Source organism: Tenrec ecaudatus, chromosome X (genome assembly GCF_050624435.1).
Source record: "Tenrec ecaudatus isolate mTenEca1 chromosome X, mTenEca1.hap1, whole genome shotgun sequence".
Lineage (NCBI taxonomy): Eukaryota > Metazoa > Chordata > Mammalia > Afrosoricida > Tenrecidae > Tenrec > Tenrec ecaudatus.
The window spans coordinates 75,769,382-75,790,010 of NC_134548.1; the positions used below are offsets into that span (position 1 = coordinate 75,769,382).

Consider the following 20,629-nt stretch of genomic DNA (forward strand, 5'->3'; position numbering starts at 1 on the left):
TGGATTCCCTGTGCCTCCAGCTCCCCTCTCCACCAGTGTACATCCTCTGGTCAAGCCAGACTTGGAAGGTAGAATTTGGATTATGACAGTGGGGGTGAGGGAAGGAAGCATTTAGAAACTAGAGGAAAGCTGTATTCTTCATTGGTGCTACATCGCACCCTGACTGACTCTTCTCCTCCCCTAGACCCCTCTGCAAGGGGGCCATTTGATTTCTTGACTGCTGTTTCTAAAGACGATTGTAGATTGTAAAGTGAAATCCTTGACAACTCCCATCCTTTCTTTGTTTTTCATAAGGGTTGTTTTAAGTTGATTTATCCGCCATACTGAGGACTGTAGCATTTCATCTTTATTAGTAAGAGCTTAAAGTGTTCTCTTTTCGCAAGCAAGGCTGTGTCATCTATGAATGAGTCTTCCACCAATCCTGATGTTTCATTCTTCATATAGTCCACTATCTCGGGTCCTTTACTCTGCATCCAGATGAAATAACTATGGCAAAAGAATACAACCCTGATGTACACCTCTTGATGTTAAACCATTCAGTATCCTTTTGTTCTGTTCACGTGATTGTCTCTTGGATATGTATACATGAGCACAATTAAGTGTTCTAGAATTCTCATTCTTTCCAATGTTATCCATAGTTTGTTATGATATACACAGTCATGGCCATTGCAGAGTCCATCCATATAAGATTTAAAAAACCAACATCTTTTCTGGTATTTGCTGTCCTCCAAGATCCATCAATGTAAAAAATAGAGCTCTTCCATTCAGTTGAGCAAATATCCTGGCATAGGAGATCAAAAGCCTTCAGCATAGCTTAGGTTTCTTCTTCAGTTTGATTGGCACTTGATTACGTGCCATCACCTGAAATATCGGAATGTGCAGCCATTCTTTCTAACACAGTGACTCTAAATATAGACTCTCTGCTTTAGATACTTGCTGTGTCATTCAGTAGTTTCCATAAAGAATACTGTGGTGTTGCAGCTCAAAGCTGGATTCTGTTTCTTCAGTTCATTGAGTTTGCGAAATGCCAAGCGTGCTCTTCTCTTTGTTCTCTCTCTAACTCCAGGTCTTCAAACATTTCATCATAATACTTAATTTTGCCTTCTTGAGCTGCCTTATGAAATATTCTGGTCAGTTTATTTAATTTGTTCCCCCCCCTTAGGAATTTTTGCTCTTTTCTTTTTTTTTAATCATTTTATTAGGTACGCATACAAATCCTATCACAATCCATAGATACATCAATTGTGTAAAGCACATCTGTACATTCTTTGCCCTCATTATTTTCAAAGCATTTGCTCTTCACTTATCATTTTTTGTGTTGGCTTCAACTTTCCCCTTTTTTAAAAAAAAATCATATTATTGGGGGCTTGTACAGCTGTTATCACAATCCATTGTTGTGAAGCACATTTCTGCATTTGTTCCCATCATCATTTTCAAAACATTTTCTTTCTACTTGAGCCCTTGGTATTGGCTCCACATTTGTTATTCTCTCCCTCCCCTTCCTCCGTCCCTCATAAACCCTTGATAATTTATAAATCATCATTTTTTAATGTCTTATACTAAATGATGTCTCCTTTCACCCACTTTTCTGTTACCCAACCCCTTGGGATGTAGATCATTGTGATCAGTTCCCCCCTTTCTCCTCCCACCTTCCACTTACCCTCCTGGTAGCGCTACTCTCGTTATTGGTCCTGAAGGGTTTATCTGTCCTGGATTCCCTCTGATGAGCTCTTATCTGTACCACCATACCTGCTCTGGTCTAGCCAGATTTGTAAGGTAGAACTGGAGTCATGATAGTGGGGGGAAGGAAGCATTAAAGAACTAGAGGCAAGTTGTGTGTTTCATCGGTGCTATACTGCACCCTAACTGACTCATCTCTTCCTTATGACCCTTCTATAAGGGGATGTCAGTTGTCTACAGATGGGCTTTGGGTCTCCATTCCTCACTCCCCCTCATTCACATTGATAAGATTTTTTGGTCTGGGTCTTAGATGCCTGATCCCTAATCCCATTGATACCTCATAATCATACAGGCTGGTGTGCTTCTTCCATGTGGGCTTTGTTGCTTCTCAGCTAGATGGCCATTTATTTATCTTCAAGCCTTTAAGATCCCAGATGCTATATCTTTTGAACAAAGTGTTGTTGCATTGAGGGAGTACTTGAGTAGAGGCCCAGTGTCTGACTTCTTTCTTAATACTTAACGTATATGTACTTGGATCTATTTCCCTATCGTTATATGTAAATATATTAACATATGTACATGCCTACATTTAGACCTCTATAAGGGCCCATTTGCCTCCTAGTTCTTTCCTCTATTTACTTTTACTTTTCTCTTATCCCACTATCATGTTTGGCCTTCATTTGGGTTTTAGTGATTCCTCTCAGTTACATTGCCCTTGATTAAACCCTACCAGGCATCCTGTGCCCTCCTCGCCATCAAGTTTAGATCACTTGTTGTTCCCTTGTCCCTGGGTTTGTTAACACCCTCTTCCTTTCCCCCGCCTCCCCAGTCCCATTGTTTTCTCCTCCGGCTTGTTTATCCTGCCTATCTTATCAAGATAGACATGCAGAAACAATAATAAGCACAAAAACAAGACAGAGTAAAATTAAACAACAAAGCAACAACCAAAAAAAATGACAAAAAAAGAAAAGTCTGTAAGTACTTCCAGATCTGTTTATTATCTGTTTAGGAGTGTTTTCCAGTTCAGTCTGATGGTGTACCATGTCCTGGCCCCAAAATCTATTTTTGGTATTCCTTGTTCCCCTTCTTTCTCTGTTGCACGCCCTTAGCATTTCGTGGTGGGCTCAGATTGGGCACAATTTCACACTATGCCTCCAGTGTCATCCCCAGTATTGCTATGTATCATGTCTCATGGTGGGGTTGGACCTATGGTCCTTTCTGTGCAAGGGCTGCTCTGAGCAGTAATACTGTCTTCGGGGGTTGGTGGGTCAGGATGTGTTCCACTCTCTTTCCCTCTTTGTTTGCTCCTGTGCTGTCTGATCAGAAGCTCTTCTTCCTGAATTGTATCTTCAGTGCTGTCCTCTGGAGTTAATTCTTTTGTGGGGAGAGGGTGGGGTGTCCATGTAGTTGGGATTGGGGCTGGTCCCGCAGACCACTCTATAGGTTCTCTGCTTCATGCCAGTACGTTGCATTCACGTCTTGGTGCACCGGGTTGAAGTCTGGGTCTTGTTTCCCTCTCCTGTAGAGATATAAACATCACCTTCCCCTTCGGTGGGTCAGTGCCCTGTTCTCCCGCTACCTTTGCCTTTTATCTCCTTCCTTTCTTTTCTTCCTTCCTTCCTGTAAGGGAGCGGAGCCCGACCAAAATCACCGACTCACAAACAACTGCTCAAGAAAGAAAAGTTTATTAAGGAACTAGACAACTAGCAAAAGGAAAAGGCAAACCCGGGTTTGGGCTACAGCATGGCCACGCAGGGTCCAACACTGCAGCCCCGAGTCAAATTTTTCTTTTCTTTTTATAATCGAAGCTAGTGCGGTGGGGAGGGGTTGAGCAAGGAATGGGAAAGGGGGTTTTCACAAGATAACAGAATGCGGTTAGGTCGACATGTCCTGCTCAACTTGTCCTGGACCAAATGTACGTCAGCAAAACCCTTTTGCTGACGTTCCAAGCGATTAGCGGGAGTGGGTCACAGTGATATTTCTCTAAAACAACATGTTTTTCTAAAATGGAGTCGCTTTAGGCAATTTATTTAGTCTATTAACCCTTAACATTCCCTCCTCTTCTAGTAACTACATCAAATCCTTGATTCTTGGCTATCCTCAGTAGCTAGGACCTGGTAGTTTGTCCTTAGCACCATCAGTTTGATATCCTGTAAGCGGGTTCTAATTAACTTGAGTAAGGCATTGAACGCACACGGGCCCACAGTGAGGGCAAGTATGAACAAAATAAGGGGTCCAGCAATGGCGCTAAGTAAAGATGTGAGCCAGGGAGAGGCTTAAAACATTCTTTGATACCAGTTCTCTTGGCTGGTCAAGGCCTTTTCTCTATCTTGTAGTCGTTTTCGGAGTTGACTCATACTTTCCCTAATCACACCGGAGTGGTTTACGTAAAAACAGCATGCTTCTCCTAGTGCCATGCATAAACCCCCTTGTTTAAGAAACAACAAGTCTAAGCCTCTTCTATTCTGTAGCACCACTTCAGCTAGGGAACTTAGAGAGGTTTCAAGAGCAGTTACTGACTTTTCTAGAGCCTGGAGATCATGATTCACTTGCAGGCTGAGGGAGGTAAAATCAACCCCTTCCTTTATTAGTGCTGTACTCCCAAGTGCGGTAGCCCCAGCAACCCCTAGTGCTAGCAAAACTGGGACTAACACAGGAGCACGTTGGAAACGTCCCGTGAAGTGGCGAGAGTCAAGGTTAAGATGTTCACGCCCCCCTTCCCCTGAATAATAATACACCTGCGGAATGATGTGGGCTAAAATACAAAGGTTGTTAGCTAGTAAGGGAGCATACGCGCAAGGGGTTATTCCATTGGTACATGCCCACCAAGGTCCATTTGGGGCGTGGAACCACTGGTTAGTTTGGTTTTTAGTATGGACGAAAGTCTGGCAAATTCGTTCATTAGCAGGATCCGGTTGGCTGGAGCTGGAGGCAGTAATACATAGTCCTTGTCCCGATATGTCCCCCAGCGTTAATTTGGGTTCCTTTCCCCAGCCGCAGATGTCTGCTGATGACAGGTTCCGAATATCCTTGGCCGTTGATCCGAAGGAGGCGTTGGCGGCGATTCCAACCTAGAAGGGTGGCTCAGGGTCAAGACACAACCAGCAATCATTAGTAACGTTTGGGTTAGTACCGTTTAAAAAAGAAAACATGACGTCGAGTGTCCCTAGTACAGGTTTCTCCTCTATTTCTGGAACGTTTATGTTACTAATTTCAGTGGTGTTGAGAGGGAAAGTCGACCCAGAGGTGGTTGTAGTAGGTCGGGCAGGGGTGGGGAGTGCCTGAGGGGCTATTACGGGAACCTGATTTAAAGGGCCAATGGGAATTTTAGGCCTTGGCACTTCTGTTTTCTGTATAGTAATTTCAGCTCCCGGGTTATACCCGTAAGTCCAAAGTCTTATTCCCCAAGTTTTTCCCCCTTGCCATAAAAGATCGTTATGTTGTAGCACCTTTATTTCAATGGTGGTGGTGGGTTTTATGCGACGGACAGTAATAAGGCGGTCCTTTTGATAGGTGCGTAACCATCCACCTATGGTTTCGCATCCCCACTTTGCACAGTAATATTCTTCATAAGTTCCACAATCTGGTATGTAGACTCTGGTTCCCGAGGTGCGGGGGCACCCATATACCGGAGCGGAGGCAATAACGTGTTTACCTTCCGAAGTAGCACAACCTCTTTGGTCTGGGAGACGTCCTTGGTCTAGGAAACTCGAGCTTCCCCACGTCCATTTGTCCATCAACCTACAGAGGTCAATTCGAAAGATTGGTGCATGTCTAGTTTTGTTACTGGTGACGGTTTGTATGCGTGCTCCGCTCCGAGTTTCAGAAAGAGTCCACATATACTCTTTTGGATTGTGGGGGTTGGGTGTTGCCTTTGTGTTGCCAAAACCTGTAATGACAAGACTTAGGAACAAACAAACTTTAGTTTGTGCGAGCCCTCTTTGGACTGGGGACTTATTTTCCATGTTTTGCCTTCACTTATAGCCGCCTTTTTCAGCCTGGTATGGTGGATCCAATGTTGCTTTCCAGCAACCTTTGCTGCAGTTGGGGTGCTCAGAACGACAGGGTAGGGTCCTTCCCACCGTGGTTCCAGCTGGCCAGGGCTGAGTCTTTTTACCCACACAGTCTCCTGGGTTGAAAAGAGGCTTTCGAGCTTCCCTGGGGCGGGTTTCAGTGTGTCCGGCGGACACTTGATCTCTGATATGTCGTCGCGCTTCTTGTAAGGCCTGTAAAGACTCAACCATGTTATGCAATTTAATGTCACTTAACATCTCACATCCAATCTTGGGTAGCAAGGGAGGAGGGAAACCGTACATTACTTCGAAAGGAGAGTACCCATGAGCCTGAAGGGTACATCTGACTCGGAGCAGGGCGAAAGGTAGGAGGCTAACCCAATCTCCGCCAGTTTCTAGCTTAAGTTTTGTAAGAATTTCCTTAATTGTCCTATTTGCCCTCTCTACCTGTCCTGAACTTTGTGGTCTATAACTGCAATGTAGCTTCCAATTGATTTTTAGCACCCCAGCCAACAATTTGGTTATTTGAGCGGTGAACGCCGGACCATTGTCAGATCCTATGTACATAGGGAGACCAAATCAAGGAATAATTTCGAAAACTAGTATCTTTACTACTATAAGGGCCGTCTCTCCTCTTGTTGGGTAAGCCTCGGTCCAGCCAGAGAAGGTGTCCACAAAGACAAGGAGGTATCTGTAATTTCCTGGTGCCCGCGGGAGCTCAGTGAAGTCGACTTCCCAATGTTCTCCAGGTGCCTTCCCCGATACCTCTGTCCGGGGTGGGGAACTGGGATTGGGTTGCCGTTTACCTGAGCGCATACTCTGCATCGGATGGCCTCATCACGGGTTAGCTGATACAGTCCCTTTATAACATGGTGTTTACGGATTAATTCGGCTAACTTTGGGCCACTAAGATGTAGTAGCCTGTGGTTGTACTTCACAAACCTTCTTCCCACTGCCTGGGGTAGCAAAACTCTGCCATCCTCTAAGACAATCCATCCCTCGGGCGTTGTTTTCCCTTTATATTTTTCAGCAAGTTTTTCCTCATCCGGGGAGTATTTGGGCAGTGGTTTATCACTACTTCCTGGCGGTTCCTCAGGTTTTGGTTCCAGCACCGCTAGGACAAGTTCACCCCTTGCAGCCTGCCTTGCGGTTTGGTTGGCCAATCGGTTTCCAGTTGACGTGGGCGAAGTGTCTTTTTGGTGTCCCTTGCAGTGCATAATGGCCACTTTGAGTGGGGCCCATACTGCCGCTACTAAATCTAGGATTTCCTTTGCGTGTTTTATCTCTTTTCCACCGGCAGTTAGGAGCCCTCTCTCTTTGTAGATGCTGGCATGAATGTGAACAGTGGCAAAAGCATACCGGCTGTCTGTGAATATGTTGACCTTTTTTCCCTTGCTCCATTCTAATGCCTTAATTGAAGCAATTAGTTCCGCCTTCTGCGCGGAGGTTTGTGAGCCCAGAGCTTGTGCCCACAGTACTTGCCTTTCCGTGACTACTGCCGCCCCTGACTTCCGAATTCCCTCCTCCATGAAGCAGCTGCCGTCCGTGAACAGGGTTTCCTCAGCGTCTGGCAGTGGGACATCTGATAAGTCCGGTCTTAGGGAGGTTAGGGTGGTCAGGACTTTCTCACAGTCATGCAATGGGGCGGCATCCGGATCGGGCAGAGGTAAGAGGGTAGCAGGGTTGAGAGCAGCCGTGCGGCTGAAACTTACTCGTGGTGGATCCAGGAGCATGACTTGATATTGGGTGATTCTGGAATTTGAGAGCCACCTATCCGGAGGGGCCCTGAGGAGTTGCTCCACGTTGTGGGGAGCGGTGATGACAAGGTTTTGGTCAAACGTGAGCTTTGAAGCCTCCTTCGTCAGCAGGGCTGTGGCTGCAATCGCCCTCAAACAGTTTGGCCACCCACAGGCAACCGGGTCAAGTTTTTTGGAAAGATAGGCCACAGGCCGTTTCCAGGGCCCGAGAGTTTGCACCAACACACCTTTTGCTATTCCATGTGCTTCTGCAACGAAAAGGTGAAAGGGCTTTTCGAGGTTAGGAAGGGCTAGGGCAGGAGCACTTACCAGTGCAGTCTTCAGTTTCTGGAAAGCCCTTTCCTCTACCTCCGTCCATATTAGTTCAGCCTTCGCCCCTCCAGTAACTGCATAGAGAGGTTTGGCAATTTCTGCTAAACCCAGGATCCATAGGCGGCAGTATCCTACTGCCCCTAGAAATTCACGCACCTGTTTTTTGGTGGTGGGTTTAGGTATAGCTTGGATGGCTTGTATTCTGCTGTTTGACAGAGCCCGACAGCCATCCTTTAGCTCATACCCCAAATAAGTGACTGCTCTCATACATAGTTGGGCCTTTTTGGCTGAAACCTTATAGCCCAGCTGGCTTAAGGTGTTTAGCAAATGTTCAGTGGCAGTCTCACAGTCTGTTTTGGTGGGGGCAGCCAGTAGGAGGTCATCAACGTATTGGAGCAGGGTTACCTGTTCATGGGATAGGCGAAACTCCTGCAGGTCCTGGCTCAAGGCTTCGTCGAAAATGGTGGGGGAATTTTTAAAACCCTGGGGGAGCCGCGTCCACATAAGCTGGCTGCCCCCCCCTTTTCAGGATCCATCCACTCAAAGGCAAATATTTTTTGGCTTTCTTTTGCCAGGGGTAGGCAAAAGAATGCATCTTTTAGGTCCAGCACCGTATACCACTGATGCTCGGGTTTCAGCAGACTTAGCAGGGTATACGGATTGGGTACTGATGGGTGGATGGTTTCTACCCGCTTGTTCACCTCTCTTAAGTCCTGCACCGGTCGGTAGTCGCCGGTGTGAGCCTTTTTCACCGGCAGGAGGGGGGTGTTCCACTCAGACTGGCAAGGTACCAGGATCCCAGCAGCCTTCAGGCGGGAGATGTGTTTACCAATCCCAATCCGGGCTTATTGGGTGTTGCCTTACCCTGACGGGGGTGGCAGAGCTCTGCAGTTGGACCACGATAGGTGCCCGGTGTTTTGCCAACCCCGGGGGATTTGTCTCTGCCCACACGTCAGGGATCGTGGTCTTCCATCTTTCCAGGAGTTCTTTAGAACTCTGGGGTTTCCCTCCAGCGTCTGTTTCCAGGAGGAGGCGGTACACTTCCTCAATTGGAATGAAACCAGTAAAGACCCAACCCCAGTCTGTACCTGCATGGAGTCTTCTTCGAAGGATATGGTAGCCTTCAACTTACTGAGCAGGTCTCGTCCCAGGAGGGGTGTAGGGCATTCTGGAATGACTAAAAAAGCGTGAGTCACAGTTCCCTTTCCGAGGTTAGAGATTCTAGCTGATGACCACTTGTATGATTTTACCTTTCCTGTGGCCCCAACAATCTTTGCAGTGTCCTTTGAGATAGGGCCAACAGGCGAGGTGAGTATGGAATGAGTTGCTCCTGTGTCTACCAAAAAGTTAACAGGTTTATCCCCCACCATGAGAGTTACCCTGGGTTCAGGGGGGGGTGCTGAACCCCGGCTCCGTCATTCCAGTTCTTCTACGAGGACAGGAGCTGAGGTGCCCTTGTTATGGGCGTTTCTTTTTTCTCTGTTAGGACACTCATTTTTCCAGTGCCCTTCCTTCCTGCAAACTGCGCGTTGATCTTTTCCCAGGCGCAGCCGCCGGGAACCTCTTTGTCCTGCAAAACCTCTTGACTTGCGTCTTCCAGCCTCTGTAGCAAGGAGAACTCTGGCCATCTTTTGTGTTAGCGCGCGGGTCGCTTCAGCTGGGTCTTCTCGATTCTCAAAAACCTTTTGGGCCACTGCTAAGAGTTCGGAGAGAGACTTTCCTTCAAACCCCTCTAATTTCTGTAACTTCCTTCTAATGTCAGGAGCTGACTGTGCCACAAATTGCATGACTAGTGCTGCTTGATTAGCCAGGGCGCTGGGGTCTATAGGCATATACACCCGGTAAGCCTCCTGCAATCTTTCCAAGAATGCAGTGGGGCTTTTCTTAGGCCTCTGTCTTACCTCAGTGACCTTAGACAGGTTTGTAGGTTTTCTTCCTGCTGCTTTTATTCCCCTTGTCAGGGTCTGGCTGTATCGGGTGAGGCTCCCATCTCAGGTCGAACTCTTGGGAAAATCTCATCTATGAGGGCAGAATCTGAAGTTGGAGACAAGGGCTTGGAGGGGGACTGGGCGGTATAAGGGGGAAGAGGAGGATAAAGAGGGAACGAGGGCTCATCTTCTTCCTGTGGAGGCAAGACGGGGGGCGCAGAGGGGGAACTGCCGGGCTTCGGAATCTTGGGCTTTAAAACCAAGAGTTCATGAGGGGGTAAGGATGATTTTTTGAAACCACAGTCCTTTAAGTATTTGGGGAAATCATACAAAATATCTATCCAAACATCAATATAAGGAATTTGATCAGGGTGACCAGGATTTCCATAACACACTTGTCGAACTTTACCACACAAGTCCATATCCAAAGATCCCTCCTCTGGCCAAGAGAAACCGAAAGTGGGCCACTCGGAGGTGCAAAACTTGCGCAAATCGAAAGCATTTAAGGAAACACCATAACTTTCTCCTCGAGCTCTGAAATCAGGAAAATTCTTGGTTAAGCACTCGAGTGGCGAGCAGGAGGTGGGTTTCGAAGCACTTTGTCCCATAATGACTGGGAGAAGACAAGGCGGAAGAACCAAGAAGGAGGAGACACACCAATAACTACAAACAAGTACAATTCTCTCTCCTCGGGTCCAGCCCTGAGGAGCAGCAACTCCTAAGCCAATTCCAAGAACAAGAAATCCAACAAAGAAAAGTCCAAAGATAGCGGAGGGTATGGGGAAGAGGCAAAAATCCGTGTTCCACATAAGAGAATTCGAGACCGAGTGTCAGCCGAAAAAAATCAAAACCACAGAATCCGTCCACGAATGCTCTACCAGAGCTATGCAATCTCCCCTCTGGAGACCACCTTGTCTGGATCCAAGAGAATCCAGCCAAGCCCTATGTCCTTTTCCTCCCCCTGAAGAAAAGGACTGGAGTCGAGGCCTCTCCTCGACTCCCCTGGGCTGCGGACAGTCGTCACTGCCACAGCCGGGAGTGAGAAAAATGCAGCGTCCTGCTTCTCAGTCTCCACCACAAGATATCTCAAACCAAACCAAAAAGAAATGCACACACAAAAAAAAGAAAAGTTAGATTAAAAATAGAAGAAATCAGGCCTGACTTACCGGCGCCGTGCAGGGAAGACTTTGTAGAGTCCGGACCTCCGGAGGTGAGTCGGTGACTGTGGACTCCGATCCCGGACAAGCCCCCAAATGTAAGGGAGCGGAGCCCGACCAAAATCACCGACTCACAAACAACTGCTCAAGAAAGAAAAGTTTATTAAGGAACTAGACAACTAGCAAAAGGAAAAGGCAAACCCGGGTTTGGGCTACAGCATGGCCACGCAGGGTCCAACACTGCAGCCCCGAGTCAAATTTTTCTTTTCTTTTTATAATCGAAGCTAGTGCGGTGGGGAGGGGTTGAGCAAGGAATGGGAAAGGGGGTTTTCACAAGATAACAGAATGCGGTTAGGTCGACATGTCCTGCTCAACTTGTCCTGGACCAAATGTACGTCAGCAAAACCCTTTTGCTGACGTTCCAAGCGATTAGCGGGAGTGGGTCACAGTGATATTTCTCTAAAACAACATGTTTTTCTAAAATGGAGTCGCTTTAGGCAATTTATTTAGTCTATTAACCCTTAACACTTCCTTTCGTCAGTGGTTCTCAACCTTCCTAATGCTGCGACTCTTTAATACAGTTCTTCGTGTTCTGGTGACACACCCCCCCCCCAATCATAAAATTATTTCCATTGCTTTTTCGTAACTGTAGTTTTGTTACTGTTATGAGTCAGGCGACCACTGTAAATGGGTCGTTCAATCCCCAAGGGGCCACGACCCACAGGTTCAGAGCCACTCCTCTAGTCTATTATTTCATCTTCTTTTCCTTCCCGTCCTATTGCTAGTCACAAAGTGTGTTTCTTTTACTATAAAATAATCTTTATGTATTTATTAAGATGCTTTATATTAGGGGCTCATACAACTCTTATCACAATCCATACATACATCAATTGTGTAAAGCACATCTGTACATTCATTGCCCTCAGCATTTTCAAAACATTTGCTCTCCACTTAAGCCCTTGGCATCAGGTCCTCTTTTTTTCCCTTCCCTCCCCGCTCCCTCCTCCCTCATGAGCCCTTGATAATTTATAAATTATTATTTTGTCATATCTTGCCCTGTCCGACATCTCCCTTTACCCCCTCTTCTGTTGTCCGTCCCCCAAGGGGGAAGTCACATGTAGATCCTTGTAATCGGTTGGGATTGACTAACTTCAGTCAGCATAATGTCCTCCAATTCTATCCATGACATGAGATAGTTCACAGTTATATTACTGTATGTACTCAAATATAAGCTGACCTGAATATCAGCCGAGGCACCTAATTTTACTACAAAACTGCATTAAAAATGTGCTGAAAAGCTCAACTTATACACGAGTATATACGGTATTCTTTAGGGATGTACAGTATTCCATTGTGTGTACGTATCGAATCTTCTAATGGGCATTTAGGTTTTTTCCGTCTTCTTGCTCTTTTGAATAGTGCTGTGATGAACATGGCTGTACATATATATTTGTTTGTGCTACAGCTCTTCTTTAGAGTATGTGCCAAGTGAAGGGATTGCTGGGTCATATGGTATTTCTATTCCCATTTGTTTGTGGAAGTGCCATACTCTTTTCCCCAGTGGTTGTACAATTTTGTAGTCCTACCAGCAGTGTGTGAGGGTCATAATCTCTTTTTACCCTCTCCGGCAATTTTAAATTGGATTCTTCTTCATTTTTCTTGTTGAAGTGTTTCAGTTTTCTGTAAATTTTTGAGGTTATTCTATTGTCAAATCAGTCATGTCACTTTGCTCCTGCAGTCTGTGAGTTTCCTTTTTATTCTTTTGATGAAGTCATTTGATGCACAGAAGTGTTTTTTAAGAGGTCCTAGTCATCTATTTTGTCTTCGTTTATGTATGTGTTTTTCATGTTTGTTTGGTAACATATTTATGCCATGTATTAAAGGCATTAAGTTCATCTCTATTTTCTCATTGATGATATTTATAGTTCTAGGGTTTATTTTCAGGTGTTTAATCCATGTTGAGCTTAGTTTTTTATGTGAAATGAAGTTATGGGCCTGTTTAAATCTTCTGCAAATGGAAGTCCAATTTTGCCAGCACCATTTGTTTAAGACACTTTCCTATTAACGTATTTCTGACCTCTCCTGAAAATTAGTTGCACCTTCAAAGCATGAGATTTGAACCAAAATTAGTTGTACCCTTAAATAAAATAACTTCTACATCCATAACCTTGGAATAATAGGGAGTTTCAGCCTGAAATCCATGAGAGTATTTCAGTTTCTTTAATCTGCTATAGGTGTGTTTAAAGTAAGGTTCTGTTGCAGTGTAAATTACAAATCAGATTCTTGTGTTGTGACCTCTGAAGGCACTTGTCAATATTCAAAAGGACAGAATCTATAGTCCCAGTTGTCTATAGCATGCTGCCTGTGTCACCAAGGACTGGATAGAAACTAGGTGAACGGTGCCAATTAGGGACACAATACAAGTGTATTCTCCCATTTGGGCAACACAAAACACTCATATATTTGCTTTTTTCATACTCTGTTTTCTCATTCTTCCTTTGAGAATGATCATTATTGAAAGAGTGACTTATCGTTGGCCTACATTATTTACATAGTCCAGTCACATATGTTTTTAATCTGTACAAGTCAACCCATTTATTTTAGTCTAAAAGGCTATCTTATACATATATTTCTCAACAGTATTTTAAATTCTACGTCATAAGTTAAAATTAAGGATGCTATCAATAGAATTCACTTTTGGATCATAATAAACTATAGATGGCTTTGAGAAGAATGAGCGTGCAGAACACTTTATGAGAAAGCATGGGGCACTGCTATATTGAGGTATTCAAGTCTCACAGAACCAAACTCGATTGAGTGTTGAAGCACAGTGGTTCAAACAGTGCCAACACTGCTAATGATGACTTTGTGTGCCTGTGCAGATTCCCATTTGGATGTAAACAAGTACAAATTATTCGTTTCATCTCAGGGTTGGAAATTATGCTGAATGGCATCACTTTACCAAAAGACCCTGTGTTAGACCAGTTTAACTAGAGAAAGAAATCCAGAGACATTCGTGTTTGTATAGGAAAGAGAATTATTATTGTTTTAATGAATCATTTTATTGGGACTCTTCAAACTCTTATAACAACCCATACATCAACTGTATCAAACATATTTGTACAGATGTTTCCATTATCATTTTCTAAACACTTTCTTTCTATTTGAGCCAATGATATCAGCTGTTCTTTTTTCCCTCCCTACCCATCCTTCCACCCTTGTGAACCTTTGATAACTGATAAATTATTTTCATATCTTACACCATCCACTATCTGTCTTCACCCATATTTCTGTTGTTTGTACCCCTTGGGGAAGGGTATTATACATTGATGATTGTTATTGGTTGCCTTTTTCTCCTTCTACCCTCCTCACTGCCCCACTACCCTCATGGTATCACTACTCCCATTACTCTTCCTGAGGGATTTTTCTGTTCTGGATTCCATGTGTCATGATCTCTTCATGAGTGTGAACATCAAGCAGGGCCATGTCATAAGAAGTTATTGTTCTTGGATCAGAGCTAGAATTAAGTGTGAGACCAAAATTCACTCATACATCGATGGTTTATATATATCTTTGGTTCATTTTAGAGACATCATTGTCATTTTATGATAGAGAACATAGATCAGCTCTCTGGGACATAATTCTACAGATAATTAATTTAGCCAAGGGTATAGAATTTAAAACATGGTTGAGAAAAGGAAATTATGAAAGTATAGACTGGCTGCAGATCGTAGTATATGAGTTCTTGACTACACAAACAATGGGAGTTGGTGATAGTACAAAATTTCATGAGCACTCACTCAGGCAGAACCATGCCAGCCTGTCATAAAAAAGCAAGGAAGGCATTAAAATAGTAAGCAAGAGATTTGAACCAAAGTCCAGTGGCCTCCAATTCAATAACCTATGGATTGCAGTCATCTGCTTCTTCTCACAGTAGGGTGTTTTATCTTTATGTCCAATAGAGTGTGTTAGTTCTTTAAATCTGCTGTAGGTTGTCAGGGGAAGCCAGCCCCTAATACATCATTACGGGTCCGGAAGGCGCAATTGTACAGCGATAATAAGTAAAGATCATGGTAAAGTTATAGAGAGCATGAGAGATAGAAGTATTGAAATAAATGGGAGTCAGACACAATTCATGGTAGCATGCTCACCTCAGCCCCACTCGATGGTTCACGTGGAGGGAGAGAGAGAGCGTTTAATGGTAGCCCCGGCCCCTTTTATATTCTCTGGGACATGCAAGCCCCCTAATTACAGGTGAGGTCATACGTCACAGGAAGGGACTGTACTATAGGTAATATAGTAATCAGAAGGGGTGGTCTAGGGACATACACGCAATAGGAAGGGGAGGGATTGGGGTTATACATGTGACAAGATGGGCGGACCCCAGGTTCAAGATGGTGACCTAACCTTGATCATCCTTGGGCGGGTTTGACCTCTCTGGGGTCTCCTACAAGGAAACAGAACTACTATCCTTATCAGAAGGGAGTGGGCCCTATTTGTTGTGGGATAAACAGTGGTAACTACTTGCTCTAGATGGCTGATAGCTCTCAGGGAGAATAACCCCTGACCTACTTCTGATGACCAAGTATAGTCATTCCCAAGCAGCTGGCTGGCATATATTTGGGGGAGACAGCTTGGGAGAAATCCTTCTGTATCCCACAATAGGTAAGTTGGAGGTAAAGCCGAGTTCATTTAGTAGGCTTTCCATATCAAATGTTTCTGGTGTGACCTATGAAGGATGTTGTGCTCCTTGATAGGCTAGAGTTAAAAGCCTAGGAGTCTATAGTGTGTTGCCTGGATCACCAAGGGCTAGATAGAAACTGGGTCAAAAGTCTCCAATTAGAAACAGTACTACTGGGTATATTCTCCCCTTAGGTGCTATATAAGCATTGTTAACCCCCCCCCCCACTCCCGCTGGATGGTTATTCCTCCTGTTTTACACACCAACAGAAATGCAATCACCTTCTCCAAGAAGTCCCTCCCTACACCTTTTCCCATCTTGACTTGAATTTCCAGACGTTTAGCTTATCCTTATATGGGCTAGTCTAGCTTCTTGCTATTGTGAACTGTGCTGCAGTGAACATGGGAGAGCATATGTTTGTTTGTGTTCCATTTCTTATTTTGTGGTATTATAGAACCAGCAAAGGTGAGTTGTATGGTGTTTCTAGTCCCAGTTGCTTTTAGGTAGCATCATATCATTTTCTACAATGGTTGTACATATTTACATACCCACCAGCAATGTATGAGTTCCTCTCTTTCTATGCCCTCACCTATGTTCTCTGTGTTTTAAATTGGGCCATCATTGTGGGTGTGAACTGATATCTCATCATTGTTTTCATTTGCATCTCTCTGAGGGTTAGTAATTGGGAATAATTTCTCTGGTGCTTGTTAGCCATTTGAATGTTGTCCTTTATGAATTGTCTGTGTCCTTTGCCCACTTTTTAATTAGATTGTTTGTGTTGTCCTTATTGAGGTGTTACAGAATTCTGTAGATTTTAGTAATTAGGTCCTTGATCATATTCTCATTGCTCAATGAATGGGCTTCTGTTTAACACTTTTGATGAACTCTTTTGATGTTCATATTTTGTGTTTTATTTTTAATAGGTCTCAATCATCTATTTTGTCTTTTTCACTGCATGCTTTCTTGATTATTTTGGGTAATCCTTGTATTTCCTTCAATAGGGCTGTTAAGTTCATCCCAATTTTTTCATTGATGATCCTAGGTTTGGGTTTACATTATGTTTCAATCTTAAGTTCATTTTGGTACAATGGGTGAGGTTTGGATCCTGTTTTAATCTTCTGCAGATAAAGTTCCAATTTTTCCAGCACCATTTGTTGAATAGGGTGTCCCTTTCCGATTTAATGTTTTGGGGCACTTTCTTGAAAGTAAATTCCTTGTAGGTGAATACTTTTATTTATGGATTTTCTATTCTGTTGCATTGGTCCATGTATCATTCATTATTCCAATAGGAGGCTATTTTGACTACTGTGACTGTAGTGATTTTGAGGTAAAATAGTGGAAAGCCTTATATTTATTCTTTTTGAGAAGTTCTTTCCTTATCCTGGGCCTCTTCTTGCTGCACACGAAGTTGGTAATTAGTGTTTTCATTTCTATAAAGAATGAAGGTGGAATTGGATCAGAATTTGTAAATTGCTTTAGGTAATATTGACATTTAGGTAATACTGATATTTTCACAGTATTGTAATCCATGGACCCAGGATGTTCTTCCATTTGTGTCTCTTAGTTTTGTGTAATAATATTCTGTAGTATTCTTTGTGGAGATCTCATATGTTTTTTGTTTGTTTAGGCTTATTTCCTCTTTTATGTGGTTATTTTGAGGTTATTTTGTATAGTTATTGCAATTTGTACTATTTCCTTAATGTATGTTTTAGAACACTCTTCACTGATATGTAGGAATTTTATTGATTTCTGCTTGTTAATCTTTTATCCCGCTACTTTCCCAATTCATTAATTCTTTTTTACAGTCTTTTTGTGGAGACATCCGGGGTTCTCTCCATATAAAATCATATCCTCTGCAAATAGAGTAAGCTGTACTCCTCTTTGCCCTAAGTTCTTTTTCCTGTCTGGTTGTTCTGCCTGGCTCCCAGCCTGCATTTGAATAAGACTGATGATAAGGGAGAACACCCTTGTCTAGTTCTGCTTTCAGGGGAAATGTTTTTAGTTTTTCCTCCTGGAGTGTGATATTATTTGTTAGAGGTTTTTAAAATATTGAAATCTCTAGCTACATTTGTTAAGAGAAAGAAATAAAACCCAAATATTTTCAAAAAATTTTAAAAATCCTTTAAAATGTGTACATGATCATATTAGTAACAAACAAAACATTTTTAAGATGCTTGGCGATTTGTTAGGCAATTTTTCAAAGGGGAATAAATACATAGTTAAATTTTACAATTAAAATGATCTCTTTGGTAATAACTATAGAAAGAGTTCTGCTAATAAAATGATTGGTTTGGGAAGAACAGTTACAACTTTTTCCAAAATGTCAGAAAAGTTTTAAACACTATGTGTTTAAAATGTTAATACAATATTAATTCAATACATAATTGAAGTGGCACCGACTTTATTTCCTGTTTGGAGCTATTATATATATATATATTCAATATATATATACATATGTATATTGAATACCCTTGTCTGCTGGATTTTCATATATGGCTTTTATTATGTTGAGGACTTTCCCTTCTATTTATATTTTATTGAGTATATTTATTAGAAATTGTATTGGATGTTAAATACTTTTTCTGTGTATTATCATGTGATTCTTATTTGTCTTGTTTATGTGGGAGATTCCATTGATTGTTTTTCAAATGTTGAACCATCCTTGCATGCCTCATATGAATCTCAGTCAATCATGATGAATTATTTTTTTGATATGTTGTTGCTTTCAATTGGCCAGAATTTTGTTGAGAATTTTTACATCCCTGTTCATGAGAGATATTGATCTGTAGCTTTCTTTCTTTGTGGGGTATTTTCCTAGTTTTGGTATCAGATTTATACTTGCTTCATAGATTGAGTTTGAGAGTTTGTTGTCCCATTGTATATCCTGTAATAGTCTATATACAATTGGTGACGGCTCTTCCCTGAATACTTGGTAGAATTCTCCTGTGAAACCATCTGGTTCTGGGCTTTTCTTGGTTGAAAGTTTCTTGATGACCTTCCCTGTTTCTTCTTTTGGGGTCTGTTCAGGTTTTCTACATCCACCTGTAAATTTGGGTAGATGCTGTATTTCCACAGCATCTACATTTCTACACCAAGTACAGATGTAATACGCCTGGGTTATTTCTGCACCAACAATAGTCTTAAGTATTCAAAGGTCAAAATTCAAAGCAGTTTACATCTGTAAAATTCATTACTACCTAAATGCAAAGCTAAACCTCTGCATAATTAATAATTAGTATATTTAAATTTTTAAAAATCATCAAGAGGTTTATAAGCTAAAAAAACAAACTACCATCAAGTCAATGCCGACTTATAGTAGCCCTATAGGACAGGGAACTGCCCCTGTGAGTTTCTGAGCCTGTAACTCTTCATAGAGTAGAAAGTTTCGTCTTTCTCCTGCAGAACGGCTGGAAGTTTTGAACTGAAAACCTTCCAGATTGCAGCCCAATGTGTAACCAGTATGCCACAGACTTCTTCAGTATAAGAATTAAAATCTTAACCCCAGTATTATAAATTCATGTGTATCCAAAAGCCAGATGAGTAACTTAAATTCATGTGGTAGTTTGGGTTAGTAAAATCCCATACGCCCCTTGTAGAGAAACTTGCTGCTATGTAAGATGCAGCTATTATTACCATGGAGGAATGCAGGCCCAGTGTTAGCAGAGCTTATTATTCAAGAAAATACAGAAATTCAGATTTTTATGTGAAACCTCTAATTTTAGAATAGAGGACATCCAACTTATGCCCTTAAGGTTACGTAAATCTAACCACATTTTGCAATGATTGAACTCGTAACAAGTTCTTCATCACAATCTCTACTTACTGCATGTACAACTTTTAAATCCTTGAAAAGTCTTCCAATCTTTCTTGCACTAAAATAAGGCTAAATAGAAACTGTATGCACCTGTTCCAAACTATTTATAAATTGTTAAAGACACAGGTAGGAACCAGTCTCTTGTCCTCGGGGAAATGCCTGGCAACACCAACATGAATTTTAAAGCATTTTGAGCATGATAAGGAGCCTTGGTGGCAGTGTAGTGTTTTACGTGTTGGGCTACTAACTGCACGGTCAGCGATTTGAAACCACTAGCCGCTCTGAGGGAGAACGATGAGGCTTTCCATTCCTGTAAAGACGTACAGCCTCAGAAACTCAGAGGGGCAGCTCTACCCTGTCCTATAGGAATTCTATGAATCAGAATTGATTCTAAAGCAGTAAGTATGGACCAAAACTCTAATGTCCATGAGCCACATTTCCCCTTCAGTTTGTAACTTCTACTTAACCAATGCAAAGCTCTTCATTAATCCATTAAAAAATTCCAAGAAGGGGTGAATGGTTCTTGCCAAGTATTTCTGGCATTTTCTTTCATTCAGCACCACCTATATATTATAGATCTTTAAGTAAGGAATAGAGTGGCTCTCTGACTCCAAGTTTGGGAACTCATGCCTTAACTTTTTAAAAATTATTATAATTTTAATAAAAGTGTAGGAGTTTCTCAGGCTGTTTCTCTTTCAGAATGCTTCAGGGAAGTTCTGCAAATAGTGAGAGAGATGGAGGGCCCCAGTTTGCAGAAGTTTTTGTTATTGTGTGGTTTGGTGCAGTTACTATTACCGTCAACTCTAAACTTCTTGGAGGAAACATGTGAGTATCATTAAGTCAAACCTCTCTTTCCCTTGCCAGGTGGCATAGCTTAGATTTAAGGGGAACAAGTTATTTAGACATTTAAAAAATGAAAAATTGTAAATGTGGCCAAAGGTAAAGTATTTTTAAGACCACTGAACAGAGATGACTTAGTTGTATTAAGTTATTGGCTTTTTTGTCTGTAGCTTTCAACAGGTCCTCTAATAGTATCATCAGCTGGAAATTATTAAGAAGAACCATCTTAGAAATTTGGTGAGATGATAGAAGATCTCCAAGAATTAGAGTAGATCTTTTGAGATCCTAAATGGATGACTTTTCAGGGATCTTAAGAGTGAAAGTAGTATACAGAAAGAAAATTAAAGCATGTGCTTAATACAGGAGACTATCCTTATAACATTAATGATAAAGTATAGTCATGTATCTGGAAAGATGAAACCCTCTATGATGCATAGAAATTGATGT

General features: G+C 42.4%; 1 protein-coding gene across 1 annotated transcript in view; it reads left to right on the plus strand.

The window, feature by feature from the left end:
* YIPF6 (Yip1 domain family member 6) overlaps nt 1-20,629 on the plus strand; it is a 54,959-nt gene that overhangs the window by 27,918 nt on the left and 6,412 nt on the right. The window contains exon 5 of the mRNA XM_075538735.1: nt 20,042-20,167. Coding sequence (XP_075394850.1) covers nt 20,042-20,167 — 126 coding nt within the window. The remainder of the gene's footprint in view (nt 1-20,041; nt 20,168-20,629) is intronic.